Source organism: Akebia trifoliata, chromosome 10 (assembly GCF_017979445.1).
Source record: "Akebia trifoliata isolate Shusen 1 chromosome 10, ASM1797944v1, whole genome shotgun sequence".
NCBI classification, from domain to species: Eukaryota; Viridiplantae; Streptophyta; class Magnoliopsida; order Ranunculales; family Lardizabalaceae; genus Akebia; species Akebia trifoliata.
In genome coordinates this window covers 22,862,047-22,883,871 of record NC_141384.1, presented here as the reverse complement: position 1 = coordinate 22,883,871, position 21,825 = coordinate 22,862,047, and the positions used below count along the sequence as shown (strand labels likewise).

Genomic DNA, 21,825 nt, shown 5'->3' with positions numbered 1-21,825 from the left:
TGCATGTGCTTGAACTCTAGTAACCCTACATTATAGCTATAAAGGGGTATAATTGGAAAATAATAAGTAATTATCATTATTCAACTTATAAGATGTAATGTGTAACACAATAATCTTTTTTTAGCTTGATTGAAGGTGTTGAAAATGGATGGCTATCGAACTCTCAAATTTAGAACTAAAATTCCACCGTGAAAATTAAACTTTTTTTTTTTGTTGTTGTTTAGAATTCTTAGAATTTTGTACTCTATAACCCTTTGGCATCTGCTCATGTTTTTGGATGTCACAAATTAATTTGTTTAGGATCCACTCCAAGGTATGTTATGTAATAAATCAATTCTATTAATCAATTTTATGACGTGATCCTTGCTACAAGGTTTGTTGGGTAACAAACATTACAAAGTACGGTTCCCTTAGAGTTGTCACAACTCTAAAGGAGGTTTTGTAATAAAAAATCAACAGTTAAGTCTGTCCAGTAAGAGCCCATTTGGATACACACAAAAAAAGTAACATTTTCAGTTTTGAATGTAAAAAAGTTACAAAGTCTTAATGTTTGGATTCATTTTAGAAAATTACTTTAAAAAAAATTAATTTCTATTTTATAAAAATTAATTTCTTCCTAGTTACTTTCTACTTTATATCCAAATGGGCTCTAAATTTCTCTAACCAAAAAGAGTTAAACGCCCTCTTGAGCTTCAGATAACAAACCTCTTTAACATTTCTCTCGAAAACCCATGATCTTCAAAATCTTAAGCCTCTTTCGTATGACTCCTCTTGATTTTCTACCCAAAACCATTTGTCTTCAATTTCTCCAAGTGCATAAGTTTGAAAACACAAGATGGAAAACCCCAGAGGGGTTTGTCTAAACCACCCTAGCTTTTCTTCCATGCTAAGCATTGTAACTTTTCTGTTTAAAAGGGTTTCAATAAACTAGTGTCATCCTCTCCAAATAAAATTTAGGCCTTCTGAAATCTTCTTCAACCAAAACTCATCATTTTGACTAGAAACTGAAATCAAATCATTTTCAAGCATGAAAATTTTGAATAACTCTTGCAATAGAAGCTCATTAAGAAAATATAATCTCATCATTTTCTTTCACAGAAATTAGTACTCTTGTTGCATGTTACTACCCTTCTTGGTACATCGCAAATCCAAATGTGCGCGCCCGCATGCGCAGAGAGAGAGAGAGAGATGGTGATGAAACCAACATTTAGTCATGTAATAACATTCTTAAGTGCAATTTTGAACACAGATTGCCCAGCTAATATTTGGGCATACAAAACAAGATTTGAAGAAAGAAAAAAACAATTGAAAAGGTCTTGCCTAAAGGTAGATTTTGTCCATAGATTTCTTGATGACACTGAAATAAATTTAAATGCAACAATCTTTTGCTTTAATGTTCGGATCCCCAACTCTGAGGAATCCAGTTTTTCAAAATCAACTCCTTAACAACCCGCAGATGGACGTGACTATACTGTTAGTTAATGGAACAGGTGGCATCAGTGTCTAAACTCAGCTCTGGGGAGTAGAGAATTTGGTCTCATCGATCAATAATTTAATTCCCAGTGAGATCCCTTTACCATTTCGCATACCTACTAAATTGATGAGCCAATGTTCTCCTAGCAATCCAAACATTCTCATACTAGGGATGATTCTAAACATTCTGTTGAGTAGAATCAATTGGTGTGTCATTTGCAGCCACGTCGTATCCCACCAATTGGATGCTACTTAGGTTGATGAATTACATCATTCATGTGCACTCGGAAGTTCGAACTAAATTTAGCATTAGGATGATTTGGACCGCTGAGATCTTTGTTGCCGAGTGTATTCCCAAAGAGCAATAGCACCACTGACATGAACGTTGAGCGATCTAACAACTCCCAACTGAGGAATCTCAATACAAGCATCCAGAACATGGATTATATCCACAGGTATGCCCTCCTTTTCACGCCCAAGAACCAGAACCTGTAAAAAAAAATGAAGTAAGCATAACTAAGGTAGAAAGTTTTGAACCATCCTGGAATGTCTCAGCCAGAACTAAAAATTGATTACAAAACATTCAATGTTTCAGGATCATGTTGGATTGTGTCAGTTGATTCGATTTTCCACTGTAAAACCGAAACAAGATTAAATACACATTTTAGGGGAATTTTATGTATGAGAGAGTATAACTATGTACACCAATCTTCTTGCTAGGAACCAGAAATATCATTTTGCATATCTTGAAGGTGTAAAAAAGATCAAGTTCTACCCTCTTAAGGTTGAGTGAAGTGTATAAATGAATAATGAACAATGCAATGCAATAAGTTTTATTATAATCGAGAAAGCCTAGAAATCACATATTTCCTTAACAGCGAAATAAAAGAACAGAAAAAAAGAGAGAAAGAAAAGAAACTGAAGGATTTGTGAAGACTTACAGTCTTTTTCGGGAATGTATACTCGTCGAGGGGTGTACTATTCGCAGTCTGTTCTAAACCCAAGATGGAAAAACCTTCTCTCTTTTTGTTCTCTAAGAAAGCTTTCACACTGCTAACCGGAACCTCGATGATAGGAACCCACTTCTCAGCTGTTACACTGGCAAACAAAAGTGTGTGAATGGACAATTGATAAATGGCCAAAGGCAGTTAAGGTATTTGGATATCTACTAACATTTATATAAAAATAAAAAAAAAGAAACCCCAAAAGGAACTAAAGGAATAAAGGTCCACATATGTGATGAACATAGGCTGACCTGATGAGCTGGAATTGTTTATCATGTACAATACTTGCATTAGCAATGGCTAAACCTGATGCTTTAAAGACCTGTTAGGAGAAAGATTTGAAACAAATAAAGGGAATGACCAGCAAAGAAATAAGTAAAAAACACCAATATATGCAAAAACAACTAGTTATCAAAAACAATGTCATGCACTTCTTATAACAGACCTCACATGTCCGTGCTAATCCCGCAAGGTTAGGTATGCGATCAAGTAGTGATGCAACAAGGATAAAAGGTTGTTGACTTGCTCTTATCATTTCCATAGCCACACTTCTTGAATGCAACACTTGACTAAGAAGCTGATCTTCTTTCTCCATTTCTACAAAAACATTCCATTGCAATTAACAGAAAGGAACTTGGGAAAACCCAAAAACAAACTGAAAAGTGGATCAAAGACAATAGGGAAATAAGAATAAAGCAAATGTGCACTAAAATATTAGGAACCAATAAATTGAAAAAAGGAAAACATATACTCGTAACTGTTCATACTAGACTATAAAATCAAAACTCAACATATGCTTATGTGTGCAACAGGGACTCAAGCTTTGACAATCAAACTTGCACAGGTAAATATTCATAATTGTGTAATTTAATACATAAAAGCAAAAACTGTAGCGCTCATACATCAAAACAGGGATTTATAACATACACACATCTTAGTTTTATATCTTAATATCCTAAATGAAAACTAGTTCATGCCCATTGGAGTTCATGAGCTAATTATTGTTGGGTCCTCACTATGTGTCTAATTCACTACTACTTATAGACCATTAAATAATTAATAATTAGCTTTCTATATTCTTTATTATAAAATGGAAATATTCAGGTGATCTTTGGAATGAAAGTAGTTTGATATTTCATGAAAGATGTCAAGATCTAATGCCAAGGTGAGACAACACAACAAATAAAGGAAATATGACTTTCCAAAAATAGGATTTATACATGATTTTAATTTTTAATAATTATTTTAAAAAATTTAAATGGACAATCTAATTTTATATCATATTTTTAGAGAGCTACTATTGCCACACCAACTTTTACTGGCGCCACACCAATTCTATATAAATCACCAAAGAATTGCACACAGATGGTGTAGCGTTAGAAAAGTTGGTATGGAAATAGCAACCCTCTATTTTTATCATTTAATATATTATAAGGGATTACTTAACAAAAAATATATTATAGGGTTATTTTTTGTAATTTAAATTTTAACTTGGATGACTTTGTAGGTAAAATAATAAAAGGGATATTCTTGTAATTTAGAAAGCAAAAAACTAACAAAAGTGGTTATAGTAGATCGTGGTATATAATTCTATTTCTTTTGATGAAACTGACCTTGATAATAGTGAGGTTAAATGTAAAAGTGTGGTCATTTGTGGTCTTTCAAAGTTTGGTGTAAACAAACACCTGTTCGTCCTTCTCTCATTCGTCATTACTATAGTAAAGTTGTTATTTGCTTGTGATCCATAGTTTTCTTGTGCTCCTATAAAAACCTTCAAGGCTCATACATACCTACAAGCAGTTTGGAAGGTTCAATGTTGCCGAAAATTGAAATAGCATCACCATCTTGTCTCTCATGTTTGGAGAGAGTAATTTTCTTTTGGAAATCCAAAGATAAATCTCTAGGAACCAGGGAAGACGATCTTTCTTGATCAGCAATTAGTGGTACTTCCATGCTATTAAAATTTTCACCAATTATTAAGCTTTCATTATTGATAGTAACTACATCCTTTGCCATAGAACGTCTGAGATCTTCCCGAGCATCCTGAAATGCAGAATTTTGAGATATGGATGGTACAATTTACAAGAAATAAGAATTGGTTAGGTACTTACATTTAAAAAAATGATCACTTGCTCCATGAGGGATGTTGGAACACATTCGAATTCAAGTCCCTTCAATAGGAATGATATAATAATTCAGAAACCTAAAATAGGTCATTGATAAAAGTGAAAGAAAATGAAATTGAGTGTTATAATTCAGTAGATGTGGTAGTACAGTGTAATCGAAATATGTCAGACCTCATCACGAGCGGTGAAAATTCCAGCAGGAGCAGCAGATGATATGGGATCAAATGCATCAAGAAACCTTTCCATTGATGCCCTCAACCTTAAACAATGATACATTAAAATAAGATGACGAGCATGCGAAATTCTCAGAATAATTTACCTTTTTTTTTTTACTTGTATCATTAAGAGCACTTTAAATAATAGGGAATGAAAAATGCTTCCCAATCAAGACGGCTATGTTGGACTATTTGGTGATAAATAAAAGCGTATGAATTGGGAGGATAAGCATCTTTTTGTTGAAGCCTAGAAATAAGATGAAATACAGTACTAGAATGTGGCTCCAACAGACTATAATTTATTTTTAGTAACTCTTGTCTAATCATCTGTAGTAATTTATTTTATAGTTGGACTGTCAGAGTTAATTAATTAGCATCATGTTAGGCAAGACAATTGTGTGCTAGACTCAAAATTTACACCAATTTATACCCCAAAATCTAATCCCTTTATTAAGGGATTAGATTTCAATCTACTAGATTCCAATCCGAAACTATCACATTCATGTTTCTCAAGGATAATATTTCTACAATTAGCTCCTTTCCAATCTCTGTATCCACTTCCCAAGAAAGGTTCGACTCACAGTTCAAATCGTTCTTATACCCAACCCTCCTTTTGCTTTTGGAGCACTCATGTCATCCCACCTAATAAGACAATACTTATGTGCTTCTAGCCTATCATACCACAAGAAATTCCTAGAATTCTTTTCAATACTACTCATCACAAATGTTGACATTACAAATAATGGCATGTACCAAACAAACATGGAGGACAAGCAATTCATGTAGGAGGGAACAACAATAAACCAAACAACAAAGAAACAACCTTCACAAGGTCTTGAAACAAGTGCTTCTCGAAAAAGCCACAAGGCCCAATATGGTTGCACCCAGAATTTTTTATTTTTGGAACTTTTTGTTTTGAAGTTAGCGTCACTTTCTGATTGCTGTGGAACATTGTAGAACTTTGGATGGAAATTTTTTGGGGCCCAAATGGTAGACAATAAATGAGAATAACTTTAAATATATAACCTTTAAAGACAATATCGGTATTTCATTGACAAATGGACATCTAAATCTAAATATGCTTGTTGAAGGAGAAAAAAATGGGTTTTCCCTTTCTTTTTTTTCCTTTCGAACCTTCAAAATCCAAAAAGTTAAAAAAAAATTAAAAAATAAATAAAAATTCCTGTGTAAATCCGTAATAAACTTCTAAATCTGATAAATTTACAATATTTGCACACTAGTGTTACTTGTATGAAAGAAACAAGTAATCATAGAGAAAATTGGGTTTCAACGAGGAGCATTTGATCAACAATAGATTTTTTTTTTTTAAACCCAAAACATCCTCAGTGAAGTGATCATTTTACACTTAGAACCACCCAAAAGCAAGAAAATTGAAAATAAATTTCATCTCTTCTAAAGACATTACCCAAATATTTCAGATAAATTTATTCATCAAATCCACTAAGAATACGGTTGATTTAAATAATATGCTTGTGCAATACTATTGGGGTAATGATCTAGTGTACACTTGTCTTCCTAAGCCTTTATGCCATCAGCTTTCTATGTCACAACCCATCCAAGAGGAATAAGACGAAAGGAAGGACAAGGACCAGTGAGCAAATGTACCAAAAGGCACACATTCACAAGCATGGAAAATTCTAGGGTTTCATCGCTACAAAAGATTAGTGAAACCCCAAAATTGCTTTGATCTATGACAGAATGAAGCAGATGCTCATTGAGAAATGTAATACAGCAGTAGACAGCCAAAATGTATATTATTGAAGGTGTGGTTTCCCCGATATTTTTGCGTCTTTTAATGAACTTCTATGTTGTTAGGCAACTCAGAAGAGTTCTCATCACAATTAGTTCTTACTTGCAATGATCAAACTGTCCAGAATAAGGACCATAAAACCAGCAAACCTAGAGCAAGCTAACTTTCAAAGAAGTTTGTCATAAAGCACAAGGACATGTACCTCATGCAGTCAGAGTTTTTCTCCAAATATGATTTCAAATCCTCTAAGCACCTTTTCTCTAAAGGTACAAGTTCAGATCCCTTAGAATCACAGGCAGGCACCATCTTGCAAAGAACTTGGTACACTAGCAACTGCAAAGAAAACCAAAACGGGAAAATGGGTAGTTATTGACACTAGAAATGTGAAAGTAACCACAATGAAAGGAGGAGACAAGGAAGTTTACCTGAGTAAAACCCCTTAAGCTGTGGTGATGAGACGTTAATAGTGGAATTATTGGTGGAAGCAACTCATCCAAATGTCTAAACCGAACAAGTTCATTAGTTGCGTGGAGAATAATATTTGCCGCTATGAAAACATATGACGAAAGAGCCTGCATTTGATTCCAAAATGAAGATTAAGAGGATTTATTTTTTATCAGTTTGAAGTACACAAGGATTGAACCATCAACCACGAAATATAACATCAAATCTACCTGAGGCCTCATATCGTAGTCTCGGAAAATAGGGCTCAATTGCTCTGCAACCTACCAAAAACCAATCACAAAACATTCATCAGGGAGGTTGCAACAATCTGAATCAATAAAAACAGACTTAAGTTTTACAGGTACTCAAGAGTATACTAATTAGCATTGAAATCCAATTTTGACAAACATTTTACCCACTACCAGAATTGACATCATTTTAAGTGTTATTTTGTCAATATTGACCATCGTTTTTAGGTGATTTTATCGATAAAGGTGGATTTGTTAGAGTTAAAATTGAGAGAAAGATTAAATTTGATTAATTAGCCCTAATTAAGCTTTAAAGCTATTACATAATCTAAGTAGAGGAAAAGACTAAAAAGGACATTAAAAAACTAAAAAAGGACATTAAGACTTATTTAACACTCCCCCTCAAGTTGGTGCGTGGATATTAACAACGCCCAACTTGGACAGGATGCCTTCAAAGGTGGTTTTGCTAACACCTTTGGTATGAACATCAGCGAGTTGTTGAAATACAGGAATAAAAGGAGTACAAATCTATCCAGAAACAATCTTTTCTCTAATGAAATGACAATCAACTTCAATATGCTTCGTTCTGTCATGTTGGACCGGATTTGCCGCTATGTTAATAGCTGATTTATTATCGCAATATAATAAGAATGGGACTGGCACAGGAAGACACAAGTCAGCTAGTAAGATCTTGAGTTACAACAACTCACACACTCCAAGTGTCATACCTCTGTATTCTGACTTAGCACTCGATCGAGAAACCACATCTTGCTTCTTACTGCGCCACGTTACCAAGTAGCCATCAATTTTAGTACAGTACCCAGAAGTAAACCATCTATCAGTTACTGAACCAGTATAATCTGCATCTGTCCATGCCTCAACACGAAGATGACCATGATTACTGAACAAAATACCTCGACCAGGACATCCCTTAAGATATCTAAGAATACGATAAACTGCAGTAAGATGAGATGTTTGATGCGAGTGCATAAACTGACTTACAACACTAACAACATAGGTAATGTCAGGGTGAGTCATAGACAAATAGATCAATTTTCCCACAAGTCGCTGATACTAATCAATATCCGACACACTCCCCCTCAGAATCAGCCAACCTGTGATTCTGCTCAGTATGAGTATCAGCGGGACGAGAACCAAACTGATCGGAGTCACTGAGTAAATCCAAGACATATTTGCGTTGAGAAATAAATATACCGGACCGGGACCATGCAACCTCAATACCCAGAAAATAACGAAGATGTCCAAGGTCCTTAATCTCAAATTGACGGCCTAAGTAAGTTTTTACCTCGGTAATGCCATCATCATCATCTCCAGTAAGAACGATATCATCCACATAAACAATCAGAGCAACAGTTTTACCCTGGGAGTGACGCAAAATCAGAGTGTAATCAGTAGAACTCTTATGAAATCCAAAATGATGCATGGCCATAGTAAAGCGCTCAGACCATGTGCGAGGAGACTGCTTCAGTCCATAAAACAAACGGCAAAGATGACAAACATCGGTAGAAGAAGCAGATGAAAGAAACCCAGGAGGTTGGATCATATAAACTTCTTCCTGAAGATCACCATTGAGAAATGCATTCTTGACATCTAACTGATAGAGAGGCCAGCTTGCGGCAATAGAAAGGAGAACGCGAATGGTGGTCATCTTGGCAACTAGAGCAAATGTCTCCTGATAATCAATCCTATAAGCCTAAGCATAACCCTTGGCTACCAGACGGGCCTTATAACGAGCAATAGAACCATCCGGATTATGCTTAAGGGTGAAAACCCAACGACATCCCACAGCTTTCCTTCCAGGTGGGAGAGGAACAATTTCCCAAGTTTGAGTCTTTTCAAGAGCAGTCAACTCATCAATTATACTTGCTTGCCACTCAGGATGGGTAATAGCATCTGCAACAGTAGTAGGAAGAGAAATAGCAGAAACAGAAGCAAGAAAACTCCGATAGGAGGGTGAGAATGCAAAATCAGATACATAATTAGAAATGGGATAAGTACAAGTGCGCTTACCCTTACGAGTGGCAATAAGACGATCATCACAGGGAATAGAAGGAGGCAGAGCTAGAGGCGAACTGGTCTGGCATAGGAGTGATGGTAGTATCACGTGGACGCCGAGAGTAAATTTGCAGGGGAAAAGGTGACAAATTGACAGGGGGTGGAGAGGGAGGAACAGGTAAGGGAAGAAGAAAAGGGACAGGGAGGGGATCATTAGGGGAGTCTAAAGGAAACCACTCAGATTGAATGTCAACAGACCCATTGTAGTATGAGGTATGCTCAAAAAATGAAACATCCCGAGAAATGAAACGCCATCGAGAAGGAGGATGGTAACAAGGATAACCTTTCTAGGTAGAGAAATAACAAAAAAAAAAAAAACATTTTACGGCCTTAGAGTCAAGTTTAATACTAGTTTGGTCAAGAATTTGAACAAAATAGATGCACCCAAATACACGTGGAGATAGGGGAAACACAGGACGATCCGGACAGAGCTGAAAGAGAGGCATAGCAAACTGAAGAACCTGGGAGGGGGTTCGATTAATAAGGTATACAGTAGTAAAAACTGCATCGGCCCAATAGGATTGTGGCACGTTCATACCAATAGAGATGACACGAGATAACTCTAGAATATGACGATTTTTTCGTTTTGAACGACCATTCTACTGAGGGGTCTTAACATTAGACATTTGATGCTCAATGCCAGACTCTAAACAAAGCTTTAGACCTCACTATAGGTGTACTCAATTCCATGATCAGAACAGAAGGTCTTGACTGTACGACCAAACTGAGTATGAACCATAGTAAGAAATTGCTTGAAGATCCCACAAACTTCACTCTTGTGTTTCATAAGATAGACCCAAGTAGTACGACTGTGGTCATCGATGAATAAGACAAAATAGCAAAAACCAAGAGTAGATGTGACTAGGGAAGGACCCTACACATCTGAATGAATTAGATCAAATAAAGTAGGTGCAGTAGTATTCATACTAACAGGATAAGAGGAACGCACATGTTTAGCTAATTGGCAAGTTTCACAAGAAAAATCAAACAACTTGTTATTATTAAATAAACAGGGAACATGTGTTTCAAATAACTAAAGGAAATATGGCCTAAGCGTAAGTGCCAACGCATTACAAGAGCCTTATTAGACTGACTACTACTACTATTACTAAGTTGAAAATCAAAATGGGTGCTAGGTGAACCGGGTACATCCAAGAGATACAATCCATTCACTTCATGTCCAGTTCCAATCGTCCTCTTCGACCCCAGATCATGAAAAACACAATGAGAGGGATAAAAAGTTATATTGCAGTTCAAATTTTTGGTAAGACTACTAACAGATATAAGGTTAGTAGTAAGTTGAGAAACATGTAGTGTGTTATTTAGGGATAATGAAGATGTAACAGGAAAATGACCTTGACCAGCTATACAAGACAAAGAACCATCGGCCAAGCGAGCCTTGTGATGACCAGAACAAACACTATAGATTTTACAAAAGGAGGATGTACCGGTCATGTTATCTGAGGCACCAGAATCAATGATCCATGGTGAGGAAGTGGTGGAAACATTGCGTGCAGATGCAAAGGTACCTGAGTGAGCGAAGGTAGAAAATGGCTAAGATGAGGTCTCCATCTGATTGAAGAATTTCCTAAGTTTGTCAAGCTCGGCTTGGGATAGAGATACAGAATCCGATGAGGAGGTAGTAGCTGAAGGAGGTGCTAAATCAGTTGTCTGCTGAGAGACTACATGAGTTGAAGATCGTTGGGACTGTTGATGGTTCTGATTAGGACAACCATGAAGTACATAACAACGAGCCTTCACCTGACCCAACTTTTCACAATGATCACACTTATGTCGTTGACAAGTAGGCAGAAATCCACTGGGGGGCTGTGGAGAAGGTAGGCAAGCAAGCATAGCGGAGTGATCTCCTGAAAAAAGAGGTAGGACAACTGCGTGACGACTCTCATCAACCAAAACATAAGAATATGAGGTTTGTAGGGACGGAAAAGGATTCATACCCAATAAATGAACTCTCGCATACTCAAACTCATCCCGAAAACCCGCTAAAAATTGAAAAATCCGATTCTTATCCAAAATTGATGCATACAATGTATCATCAAAAGGGTCCTTCCAGGTGTAGGACGAGGAATAAAATGTCAACTCTTCCCACCGAGCACGTAGCTATGATATATAGGTAGTAACAAAAGTGTTACCTTGCGAGAGACGAGAGATCTCACGCTCTAGGTTAAAAATCCGGACATTGTTTTGACGTTGCGAGTGAATGCTATTTGCGGAATCCCATATCTGTTTTGCTATTGAGGAGAACATAAAACCGACTGCAATGTGTGATTGCATAGATGTAACTAGCTAAGAACGGACCATATAATCATTAGCAAACCAATGGGAGTAAGAATTGTCGGTCTGTGTAGGTTGTTTGTCCGCTCCTATGTGAACATTTCAACCGATTGTGCCCAAAGGAGATAGTTAGGACCATCTAATTTCATTGTAGTGATTTAAATGCCTGGAAAATCAGTTGAATGAGAAGGAAGACCACTCAATCCATTACTAGTATTAGTGATCGAAGAAGAGGATGACTCAGAGGCCATCAAATAATCTGAGTACTTTTGGCTTGAAGAGAGTTCAAGTAAGATGAGGGCACGACTCCCTAGGATAAAATGATTGCAACACCCTAAAGGTGACAATGCACGATCGAAAGAGTTGTAAAGGCTGATTAACCACTGCTGTGGGTGACCCAAGTAATCATTCCCGCAAGTGAAGGGAATCAAGGAGCAACACTAATGTGAAAACAACGCCTTGTTGTGATCGAAAAATTCCGTAGGTGTTCAAAAACACTGCCGGCACCCTCATATAACCACTATGGTGATAAAAAAAATCAACAACAGCCACTTGCTATGTCTCACAAGGCAGAGCAGCAACCTATTGGTGTCGTCTGCTAAAAAGAGATCGAAAAAAGTAGCCACAAGATCGAGAAAATAGCCACCTGCTGTGTTGCACAAGGCAAAGCAGCCACCTACTAGTGTCGCTTGCTCAATGATTATAAGGCTCAGACAGCCACCTACTGTGTCGTACAAAGCAGAGCAACCACCCGTTATGTCAAAAAAGTGAGAAAAACTCACCTGCTATGAACGCAGACGTCGAGGGTGCTACCTTGGGTGTCACAAGGCCCAACTATAGTCACCTTGGGTGTCGCAGGGCTGAGATACAGCCACCTTGGGTGTCGCAGATCCTAAACAACATCGTTGCTGTGAGTACAGCCTGATCGCAGGCTTTGAACAAACTTCAACTCCCTATCGCATGTTGTGATTAGGGTGTGCAGCGACAGAGAACCCCCGTAAGGGTGATATCAGTTGAAGACGAAAGGTGTAGGGTGTTGTTTTAAGAAAGATTGGGTCGATGGAGATTGTAGCAGAAGAAGTTGGAGTTCAATGGAGGTAGAGAGAACAAGGCTCTGATACCAAGTTAAAATTGAGAGATTAAATTTGATTAATTAGCCTTAATTAGGCTTTAAAGCTATTACATAATATAAGTAGAGAAAAAAACTAAAAAGAACATTAAAAGACTAAAAAAGGTCATTAAGACTTATTTAACAGTTAGACTGTGGTATCAAGCCTATATGATTAAGATGAGGACTAGAACTTTCTGACTCCCTTGGCTAGTTAAAGGTTCTCCTTTAATGCCAGTTATCAAGCACTAACTCAAGTCTTCTTAGAAAATGAATGAGTCCAAGATTTGTTTCTGTAGAAAAATTGAATTTATTGAGAATTCTTGGATGATCATTACAAATGCCCCAATAGTGGTGTTTATAGACCAACTATCCTATTACAAGAATAATATAGAAATTCAAGAATAATATAGAATAATAAATCAACTATCCTATTGTAGAAGATTACAGGAATATTCTAGAAAGTCAAGAGTGATCAAGAATAATAAAAAAGAATATCTTATTTTCATGATTCTATGAGATCAGATTTCCTGGTTCTCCTACACTCCCCCTCAAGTTGGTGCATAGATGTCAATCATGCCCAACTTGCTTATCAGATGTTCAAAGTTAGGTCTAGCAAGCCCCTTAGTCAAGATGTCGGCTGTTTGCTGAGTAGAAAGGTACAAACGGCAAGCAAATAGTTTCAGCTTCAATTTTTTCCTTAATGAAATGTCGATCAATCTCAATGTGCTTCGTCTTATCATGCTGGACAGGATTGTGAGCAATACTTATTGCAGCCTTGCTGTCGCAATACAACTTCAGAGGAAGTTCCATAGTCATCTTGAGTTCTTCTAGGATTCTGTATATCCACAATACCTCACAGATCCCTTGAGCCATTGCTATAAACTCTGCGCTACTTCTGGCAACAACATTTTGGTTCTTGCTTCGCCAGGTAACCAAGTTTCCCCACACAAAGGTGCAATACCCTGAAGTAGACCTCCTGTCATTCACCGAACCTGCCCAATCTGCATCAGTAAATACCTCAACACTCCTTTGATTTGTCTTTTTGAAAAACAGACCTTTTCCAGGAGTAAACTTTAAATATCTCAAAATTCAGTAGACTGCCTCGAGGTGTTCTTCATAAGGTGCGTGCATAAATTAACTAACAACACTGACAGAGAAAGCAATATCCGGTCGAGTATGAGATAAATAGATTAGTTTTCCAACCAATCTTTGGTATCTACCAGTATCAACAGGAACACTTCCCTCTTCCCAAAGCTTTACATTGGGATCCATGGGAGTCTTAGCCGGTCTGCAACCACTCAACCCGATTTCCTTCAAAAGATCAAGAATATACTTTCGTTGAGAGACAACGATTCCTTTCCTTGAACGAGCAACTTCCATGCCAAGGAAATATCTTAAATCCTTGATCTCGAATTCTAATGCAAGGCTCTTTTTCAGTCTCTCTATTTCGATCACATCATCACCTGTCAGAATAATATCATAAACATAAACTATTAGCACAGCAACCTTTCCTTCATGAGAGAACTTGAAAAACAAGATATGATCAGCTTGTCCTTGAGAATATCCTTGTTTTCTGACAGACTGTGTGAACTTCTCAAACCAAGCCCTTGGAGATTGAGACCATACAAGGATTTTTTTAGTTTGCATACTCTTGAGCCAAACTTCTCTTCAAAACCCGGCGAACTATCCATGTACACTTCTTCCTCCAAGTCACCATTGAGGAAGGCATTCTTCACATCTAGTTGTTGCAAGGGCCAGTCCAGATTAACAGCAATAGATAAAAGTACTCTCACCGTGTTTAATTTTGCAACAGGAGCAAAAGTCTCAGAATAATCAATGCCATATGTCTGGGTGAATCCCTTTGCCACCAACTTAGCCTTGTATCTTTCCACTGACCCATCAAAGTTGTACTTCACAGTGAAGACCCATTTACAACCCACAGTGGTCTTCCCAGGTGGTAATGCCTCAACACTCCAAGTATTGTTCTTCTCAAGAGCTCTCATCTCTTCAAGTACTGCTTCCTTCTACTTTGGAACCTTTAGAGCCTCTTGTACACTGTTAGGAATTTCTACACTGGACAATTGAGAGGTAAAAGCAGCAATAGATGAAGACAATTTCGAGTATGACACAAATTTAGACAGTGGATGACTAGTATAAGATCTAACCCCTTTACGAAGAGCTATAGGAATGTCTAAATCAGAAGACTTAGACTGATTGTTGGGAAGAGAAAGAGAATTACTTGTAACAGATTCAGATTGTTGATTCGTCCTTGGTTCAGAATCATGACTGTGTTGTAGAGTCAATTCGTCTTTCCTTTTCTTATGATTATTCTTCAAGTAAACAATCCCTTTCCAAGTTCGGTCACCTTCCTTGAATCTATTATCCTGTTGTGACATTATAGTAGCTTGTTCCTTATTTTTGGTTTCCAAAAATTGTTGTTCAGAATTCTGATTTTTAGATTGTTTTTCAAATGTAGGCCTAGACTCAGGGGAAATATCACTCATAATAGGAGGAGTTTCAAGGAACGAATCTTGACCATTTACTATGGGTGCAGAGATACTAGACTCAGACTCTTGCGAGAGAAACACATCATCTGAGAGAAAAACATTGCCCGAGTTAAATGAATCTTCCTTAAAAATCTCCCCCTGAAGATGAATATTCTTAAAATATGGTTGTTTTTCAAAAAATGTAACATCCATTGTGAAAACATTTTTTCGATATCGGGTCAAAACATTTATAGCCTTTCTAAGTTGGGAAGTAACCAATGAAGACACATTTTATAGCTCTAGGCTCAAGTTTTCCAATTTTTCGATGTTCATGAACAAAAATCGTACAACCAAATATTTTTAGAGGTAGATCAGCAGAAAGTCTAGCAGTTGGAAAACAATTTGTGAAAACTTGGAAAGGAGTTTGAAATTGTAAAACTTTGGAGGGCATTCTGTTTATTAAGTACACAGCAGTTAAAACCTCTCCCCACAGATACTTGGGAACTTTAGTTGCAAAAAGTAACGCGCGAGCCACCTCCAACAGATGTTTATTTTTTCTTTCTACAACACCATTCTGTTGGGGTGTATCGTTGCAAGAACTGTGATGAATTATTCCTTTTTCAAGAAAAAAATTTCCCAAGGTCATGTTAAAATACTCTTTCCCATTATCACTCCTGAAAACTTGTATGTTAGTTTGAAATTGAGTCTGCACCATATTGTAAAAATTTTTAAAAACGCGTTCGGCCTCTGATTTTTCTTTCAATAAATACACCCAGCAGAGTCGAGTATGATCATCCGTAAATGTGATGAACCATCTCTTGTTAGAAGGTGTACTTATCTTATTAGGACCCCAAACATCACTATGAATAATAGTGAAAGGTTTTGATGGTTTATATGGTTGTGAAGGAAAAGATGTATGGTGGTGTTTTGCAAATTCACATATTTCACAATGAAACATAGATGGATCTTTATTGCCAAACAACTTAGGAAACAAATGTTTTAAATATTTGAAACTTGGATGACCTAATCTTAAATGCCATAACATAATATTATTATTGGAAACAGAAATAGATTCAAAGCAGGAACTTATTTGTTGAGATTGTTGCCTCGATTCAGATTCATCATCAAGGAAGTAGAATCTTCCACTCTGTTTAGCACTGCCAATCATCCTCCCCGAGGTCAAATCCTGGAACACACAATGAGTTGGGAAAAAATTAGTTTGACAGTTTTGATCACGGGCTAGCTTACTGACAGACAAAAGATTACAGGAAAGTTTGGGAACGTGAAGAACATCGTGAAGAGTGAGTGATGGAAATACTATAATAGAGCCTTTTCCTGCAATGGCTGAAAGAGAGCCATCTGCAATCTTAATTTTCTGATTACCTGCACAAGGATTATACGAAGAAAAAAGATTTGACAACCCTGTCATATGATCGGTTGCACCTGAATCGATGATCCAGGTGCGATCAGGGTTGACACCAATGAGAGTTGTTTTCAGGTAATTACCTTTTTGAGCCAAAGAACAAGAAGAATTTTTCTGAAACTCGAGAAACTTGTACAGTTGGTCTATCTGCTCCTTGGTGAAAGGAAACGAACTTGAAGAAAACTGCTGCTCTTGATCCGAGACACTAGCCTGAAGTGCACGCCCCTCTCCACTAGACTTCTTCCAATTTTGAGGCTTGCCATGAATTTTCCAACAGGTTTCCCGTGTGTGCCACGGACGTTTGCAGTGATCGCACCACGGTCGTTCAGAACGCTTACCATCCTTCTTCACCTCCTCCTGAAAACCCCGAGTTACAAGGACAAAACTTTCTACTTCCGAGTTAGTAGTACTAGGAACCGATTTGTTGTTAAGCATCACACTCTGTCGTGCTTCTTCTCTCCGAACATTTGAGAAGGCCTCAGGAATTATTGGCAGAGGAGTTTTCCCTAAAATTCGGCCCCGCACCTCGTCTAATTCTTTGTTAAGTCCTACCAAGAACATAAATACACGATCATTCTGCTGTCGTTTCATGAACCAAACACTATCATTCGCGCACTCCCAGACGTCATCATAACAGAGGTCTAACTCCTGCCACAATGTAATCAACTCGTTGCAGTAGGAGGTTACATCTCGGTCACCCTGTTTCGCGTGTCAAAGTTTGGATTTTAAACCAAAAATCTGCAAAGAATTTTCTAGATCGGAATATGTATCCCTGACTGCTTCCCAAACATCTTTGGCAGTCGGCAGGAACATGAAGGGCTTGCCAATTGTGGGTTCCATTGAGTTCACCAACCACGCAATAATCAAAAAAATTTCTGATTTTCAGGTCTTGAGAGTTGAATCTCCATCAGCAGGTTTTGTCACTTCTCCTGTCAGATATCCAAGCTTCCCCTTGCCTTCCAAAATCAAACGAACGATTTGCGACCATTCCATGTAGTTTTTTCCATTTAGACGGTGGATATTCAATTGGAACGAATTCGTGGACCCTTCCGAACCACTGAATGAGATGGAGGAGTTCAGGTTTGAACTTGCGGTACTTTCCCCTGATGCCGCTGTGTAATGACTTGAAAATCCTAAAATGTATCTCAAGGAAAGAATTTTAGATCCGTGCATTGATTTAAAAGTATAGATTCTTAATTTTTAATATTTGAGGAAAATTAACTTCACCAATAGAATTAGAAGGATCGAGAAACATACTTTAGCCTATAAGCACGCCTAAATCTGAAGTCGATTGAAAAAGTTATCAAATCCTCGAGTTTCGCATTAGATATTTTCCCAATAGGTAAACGACACCTTAGAGACGTAATTTGAGGAAACCGATCATACCATTAGATTCGTGTCAAAAAATCACCCGAAATAGAGTATAAGTTTGTCCAATTCGACATTTGGGAAAAACAACTGCAAAATGACAAGTATGTCCCAACTTAAGTTATATAAATATCTAAATTCTATTAGAAAAATCAGATTTTTCTTATTCTCCTCTCCAAACAAATCTCAACCCTTTTCCTTCAATATTTGAAACTCAGATCTACGCCAAATGAGAACGATCCGAGCTTAGGCGCAAGAAGGAAAGTTGTTCCTCTTGCCGAGGGTTACACGTGGACGTAAAGAAATCCAATTTTCGCCGCAAGAAAATTTTGGAGATTGGCCGGAGGCGATTTATAAGTCCATTCAACCGTTGAAAATAGCTTGAAGTAGGTTGCCTTCCCTTCTACCTTCTAGTTATGCGATAATTTCATAGAAAATCCATATGATTGTTGATAAATCGATCGTTTCATTAAATTTATACATATTTGAACGATTTGAATCATGTTTGCCTGCTTATTTATGATTGATTTTAGTTCATTTGATGTAATATAAGCATTTTATAGTTGGTATAATATTTGGATCGATTTTGGTCGAGTTTCGACGAAAAATCAGCAATTCGGAAAAGTATCCGAATGTTGAGTTTGGTTCTAATTTTTTTTGTGTTGCTTCCATATAGTATGTATACCCATTTCCTACCTTTATTTCATCAAAAACAATTAAGTATTACTTTAAGTTCATTAATAAATAAATAAATAGTTCGTTTTCAATTTCGACTTTGAAAAATCATTTTTCAACACTTAGTTAAATTTTCATAGATTTTCAGCTTTTATGTCTTATGGTTTTATCTTTGTTTTCGAGTCTCTCGACTCAACCAAAACCATCGAATGGAATTGGTTGATGCTTTATGGATTTCGAATTACTTTAAAAGTAAAATTACTTTAATAGATATGTAGGAAATTAGATGATAGATTGATCGATTTAATTGATGGATGGATAGAAAGAACGTATGTGCTCGACTGATTGATGAGACAGTGCCTCCAGTTCTACGTAATGGCCATGCCACGTAAAACGTGATAGATAGATAGAGGGATGAGATGGTTGATGGATGGAAATGACAGATAACTGTCACTGGAGGGCACTACCAGATTTTGTTTGTATTTTCGATTAAAATAAATGATATATTATATACAAAATAAATTATTTTGTTTACCAGTAAAGGTTTGTAGAAAACCCATAAAGAGTGACGCGTTGCTGTGTATCCGGAAGCGGCGAGTCAATCTAGGATAACACTAGATGTCATATGCTCTTCGGTAGTATGGGATACCTTAGAGCATATTACAGCTTATGAAATCCGGGAATTTCTCCTACTTATTTCCTGGGGAACGTTGTGTGTAAAGGCGGTCTCTGTATAGTGTAGAGCTAGGCGGGGTTCACAGGCATTGCCTCTTGATAGGCTTCGACGCGAGGGGTTTCCTAGGCTAGTTAGTGATCACTTTTAGTCTGTAGTCGTCAAACGGTCGACCTCACCGTTAGTTGAACTCAGTATTGGGTTCTTGGTCAACGGCCAGTCTGAGCCGGATAAATGGTCATCCAAACGTGGTATGCTAGACCGGCCACAAAATCAGATCTATAACAATGGGATTCCACATCGGAGGTTAAGTTTGGAATATCGTATTGCCATAGCTGAGGCGGTTATATCGGCGTGTTCCTCTGCTCTCTTATCGATTACACCGCCGTGTTCTTATTATGTATTTTTTTCTTATTTTGTAATGATTGATAGATGTTTTCATTTAAAAGATGCATATGTTACTTTAAATGATTGAAAATGATAGATTGAAAGTTATTATAACTGTTTACTGAGTATACTTAGACATTTATCGTATGTTACATTATGAAAACTTGCATTATTTATTGTTCTGATGATTACTTGTGCATGTATGACTCGCTGTTAGAACGACGTTCATCCTGCTGAGTAACATTCCCCTGTTATTCACCCTATCCTTCCCATTTCAGATTATTCAGCTATTGAAGAGCCATTCTTTGAGGAGTCTTTTGAGGAGGTCCTTGAGGAAGAACAAATTGATGTCTTGCCACCACCGTGTCTTTGAGGATTAGTAGGGAATCCTAGGGGTTTTTGTTTGTAGATAAGAAATATGTTAGTTTAGAAATTTTTGTAACCTGATAAATTATGAGATTTAGGATCTTGACTTATATCAGTGTTTGTCGATTTCTTCCGCTTACTCTAGAATCTCGTATATATGTTAGTCAAATGTTTATTCCGCTGCGTATATTTTCTTTTCATAAGTATTATTATTTGTGAATGTTCTATCAGGTTGTGTGATTGACTATCTCACACCTCGAGATTCTGACTAATGAATCATAGGGATTCGTGTTGGGATTTCGGGGCGTGACACGCTGAGTCCTTGCTGGTCGCACCGGTTAAAGCCGTCTTCCACGGATTTTGGCCCACCATAGGTAATCCCTAGATCAGAACCTAGTGCTCTGATACCATGTAGAAAAATTGAATTTATTGAGAATTCTTGGATGATCATTACAAATGCCCCAATAGTGGTATTTATAGACCAACTATCCTATTACAAGAATAATCTAGAAATTCAAGAATAATCTAGAATAATAAACCAACTATCCTATTGTAGAAGATTACAGGAATATTCTAGAAAGTCAAGAGTGATCAAGAATAATAAAAAAGAATATCTTATTTTCTTGATTCTATGAGATCAGATTTCCTGGTTCTCCTACAGTTTCCATTAACATGATTTACCTACCCACTTTATTAAATAACTAACAAGCAAGAAACACACAACCATCATAATGAACTCAAACCTATAACCCAGTGACCCAAGCCTCCCTCATTGCATCTACCGAACGCAGTTTCCTAGAAGTTCTAGCAGTACCAAAAGCTACAAGAATTGGAGTGTAGTGGGATAAAGTGTGAGTGACCTATCACACATTTTGGTAGAGCCTTTTTTGGTGCCAGTTTTGTGTAATCTTGTTGGTGAGGATTTCATATGGGTCTTCTTCAGGTTGTACGACCCATCTGTGAGTAGGGAGAAAAGCTAGTTTTGAGAAGAACTATTTAATATCACCAGGATTTGGGATTTCCTTGGGTGTACTAAGGGGTTTTTAATGTGAATAAGTACTTTTCAGAGAAGAAAAGTGGGCCTCGACTTTCTAATGGACCTTCCTTTGGGACAACACCTTTACTTGGCGTAACAACCAAGAAAATCCCACTAGTGTCAGCTTTGGACAAAAGTCTGCTCTCAAGCTCACGGGAGGAACATTTTCCATCGAGTAATGATTCCTAGACCAACTTCAAGCCACACCCCCTTAAATTGGATGCTGGAGAATCAGTGAATTGACATAAGCCTTGCCGTTGAAAACATTAAAATTTCATATATCAAATAGGTGAGTGGAGAGGTTCTGTTAAATAAGTAATTAGGGTTATTTTAGTCTCCTTAGGGTTATTTTAGTCTTTTCCCTTTTCTGTTTATCTTATGTAATTCTTATAGCCTAATTAGGGCTAATTAATCAACAACTTAATATTCTCTCTGTTTTTGAACTTGGTATCAGAGCCTGCGACTGAATCGAACTCGAACTCCTTCTTCTTCCTCTACAAACACAATCGACTCATTCTTCCTTGAAAACAAAATCCTATATTGCCCCTACGGGGGTTATTTGTTGCTGAAAACCCCATGCGATAGGGATTCAACTAGATTCAAAGCCTGCGATCAGGCTATACTCACAGCAACGATGCTGTTTGAGTC

At 37.3% G+C, this 21,825-nt stretch overlaps 1 protein-coding gene across 2 annotated transcripts in view; it reads right to left on the bottom strand.

Moving 5' to 3' along the window:
• Positions 1-1,063: 1,063 nt before the first annotated feature.
• Positions 1,064-21,825, bottom strand: part of LOC147393309 (tRNA/rRNA methyltransferase (SpoU) family protein) — a 107,239-nt gene continuing 86,477 nt past the window's right edge. For both annotated transcript variants that reach the window (XM_086454984.1, XM_086454985.1), the window contains 10 exons: positions 7,264-7,314; positions 7,015-7,161; positions 6,792-6,922; positions 4,775-4,862; positions 4,589-4,648; positions 4,268-4,520; positions 2,923-3,074; positions 2,729-2,799; positions 2,415-2,571; positions 1,064-1,962 (listed from right to left, as the gene is read on the bottom strand). In XM_086454984.1, coding sequence (XP_086311110.1) covers positions 1,783-1,962; positions 2,415-2,571; positions 2,729-2,799; positions 2,923-3,074; positions 4,268-4,520; positions 4,589-4,648; positions 4,775-4,862; positions 6,792-6,922; positions 7,015-7,161; positions 7,264-7,314 — 1,290 coding nt within the window. In that variant the 3' untranslated portion in view covers positions 1,064-1,782. The remainder of the gene's footprint in view (positions 1,963-2,414; positions 2,572-2,728; positions 2,800-2,922; positions 3,075-4,267; positions 4,521-4,588; positions 4,649-4,774; positions 4,863-6,791; positions 6,923-7,014; positions 7,162-7,263; positions 7,315-21,825) is intronic.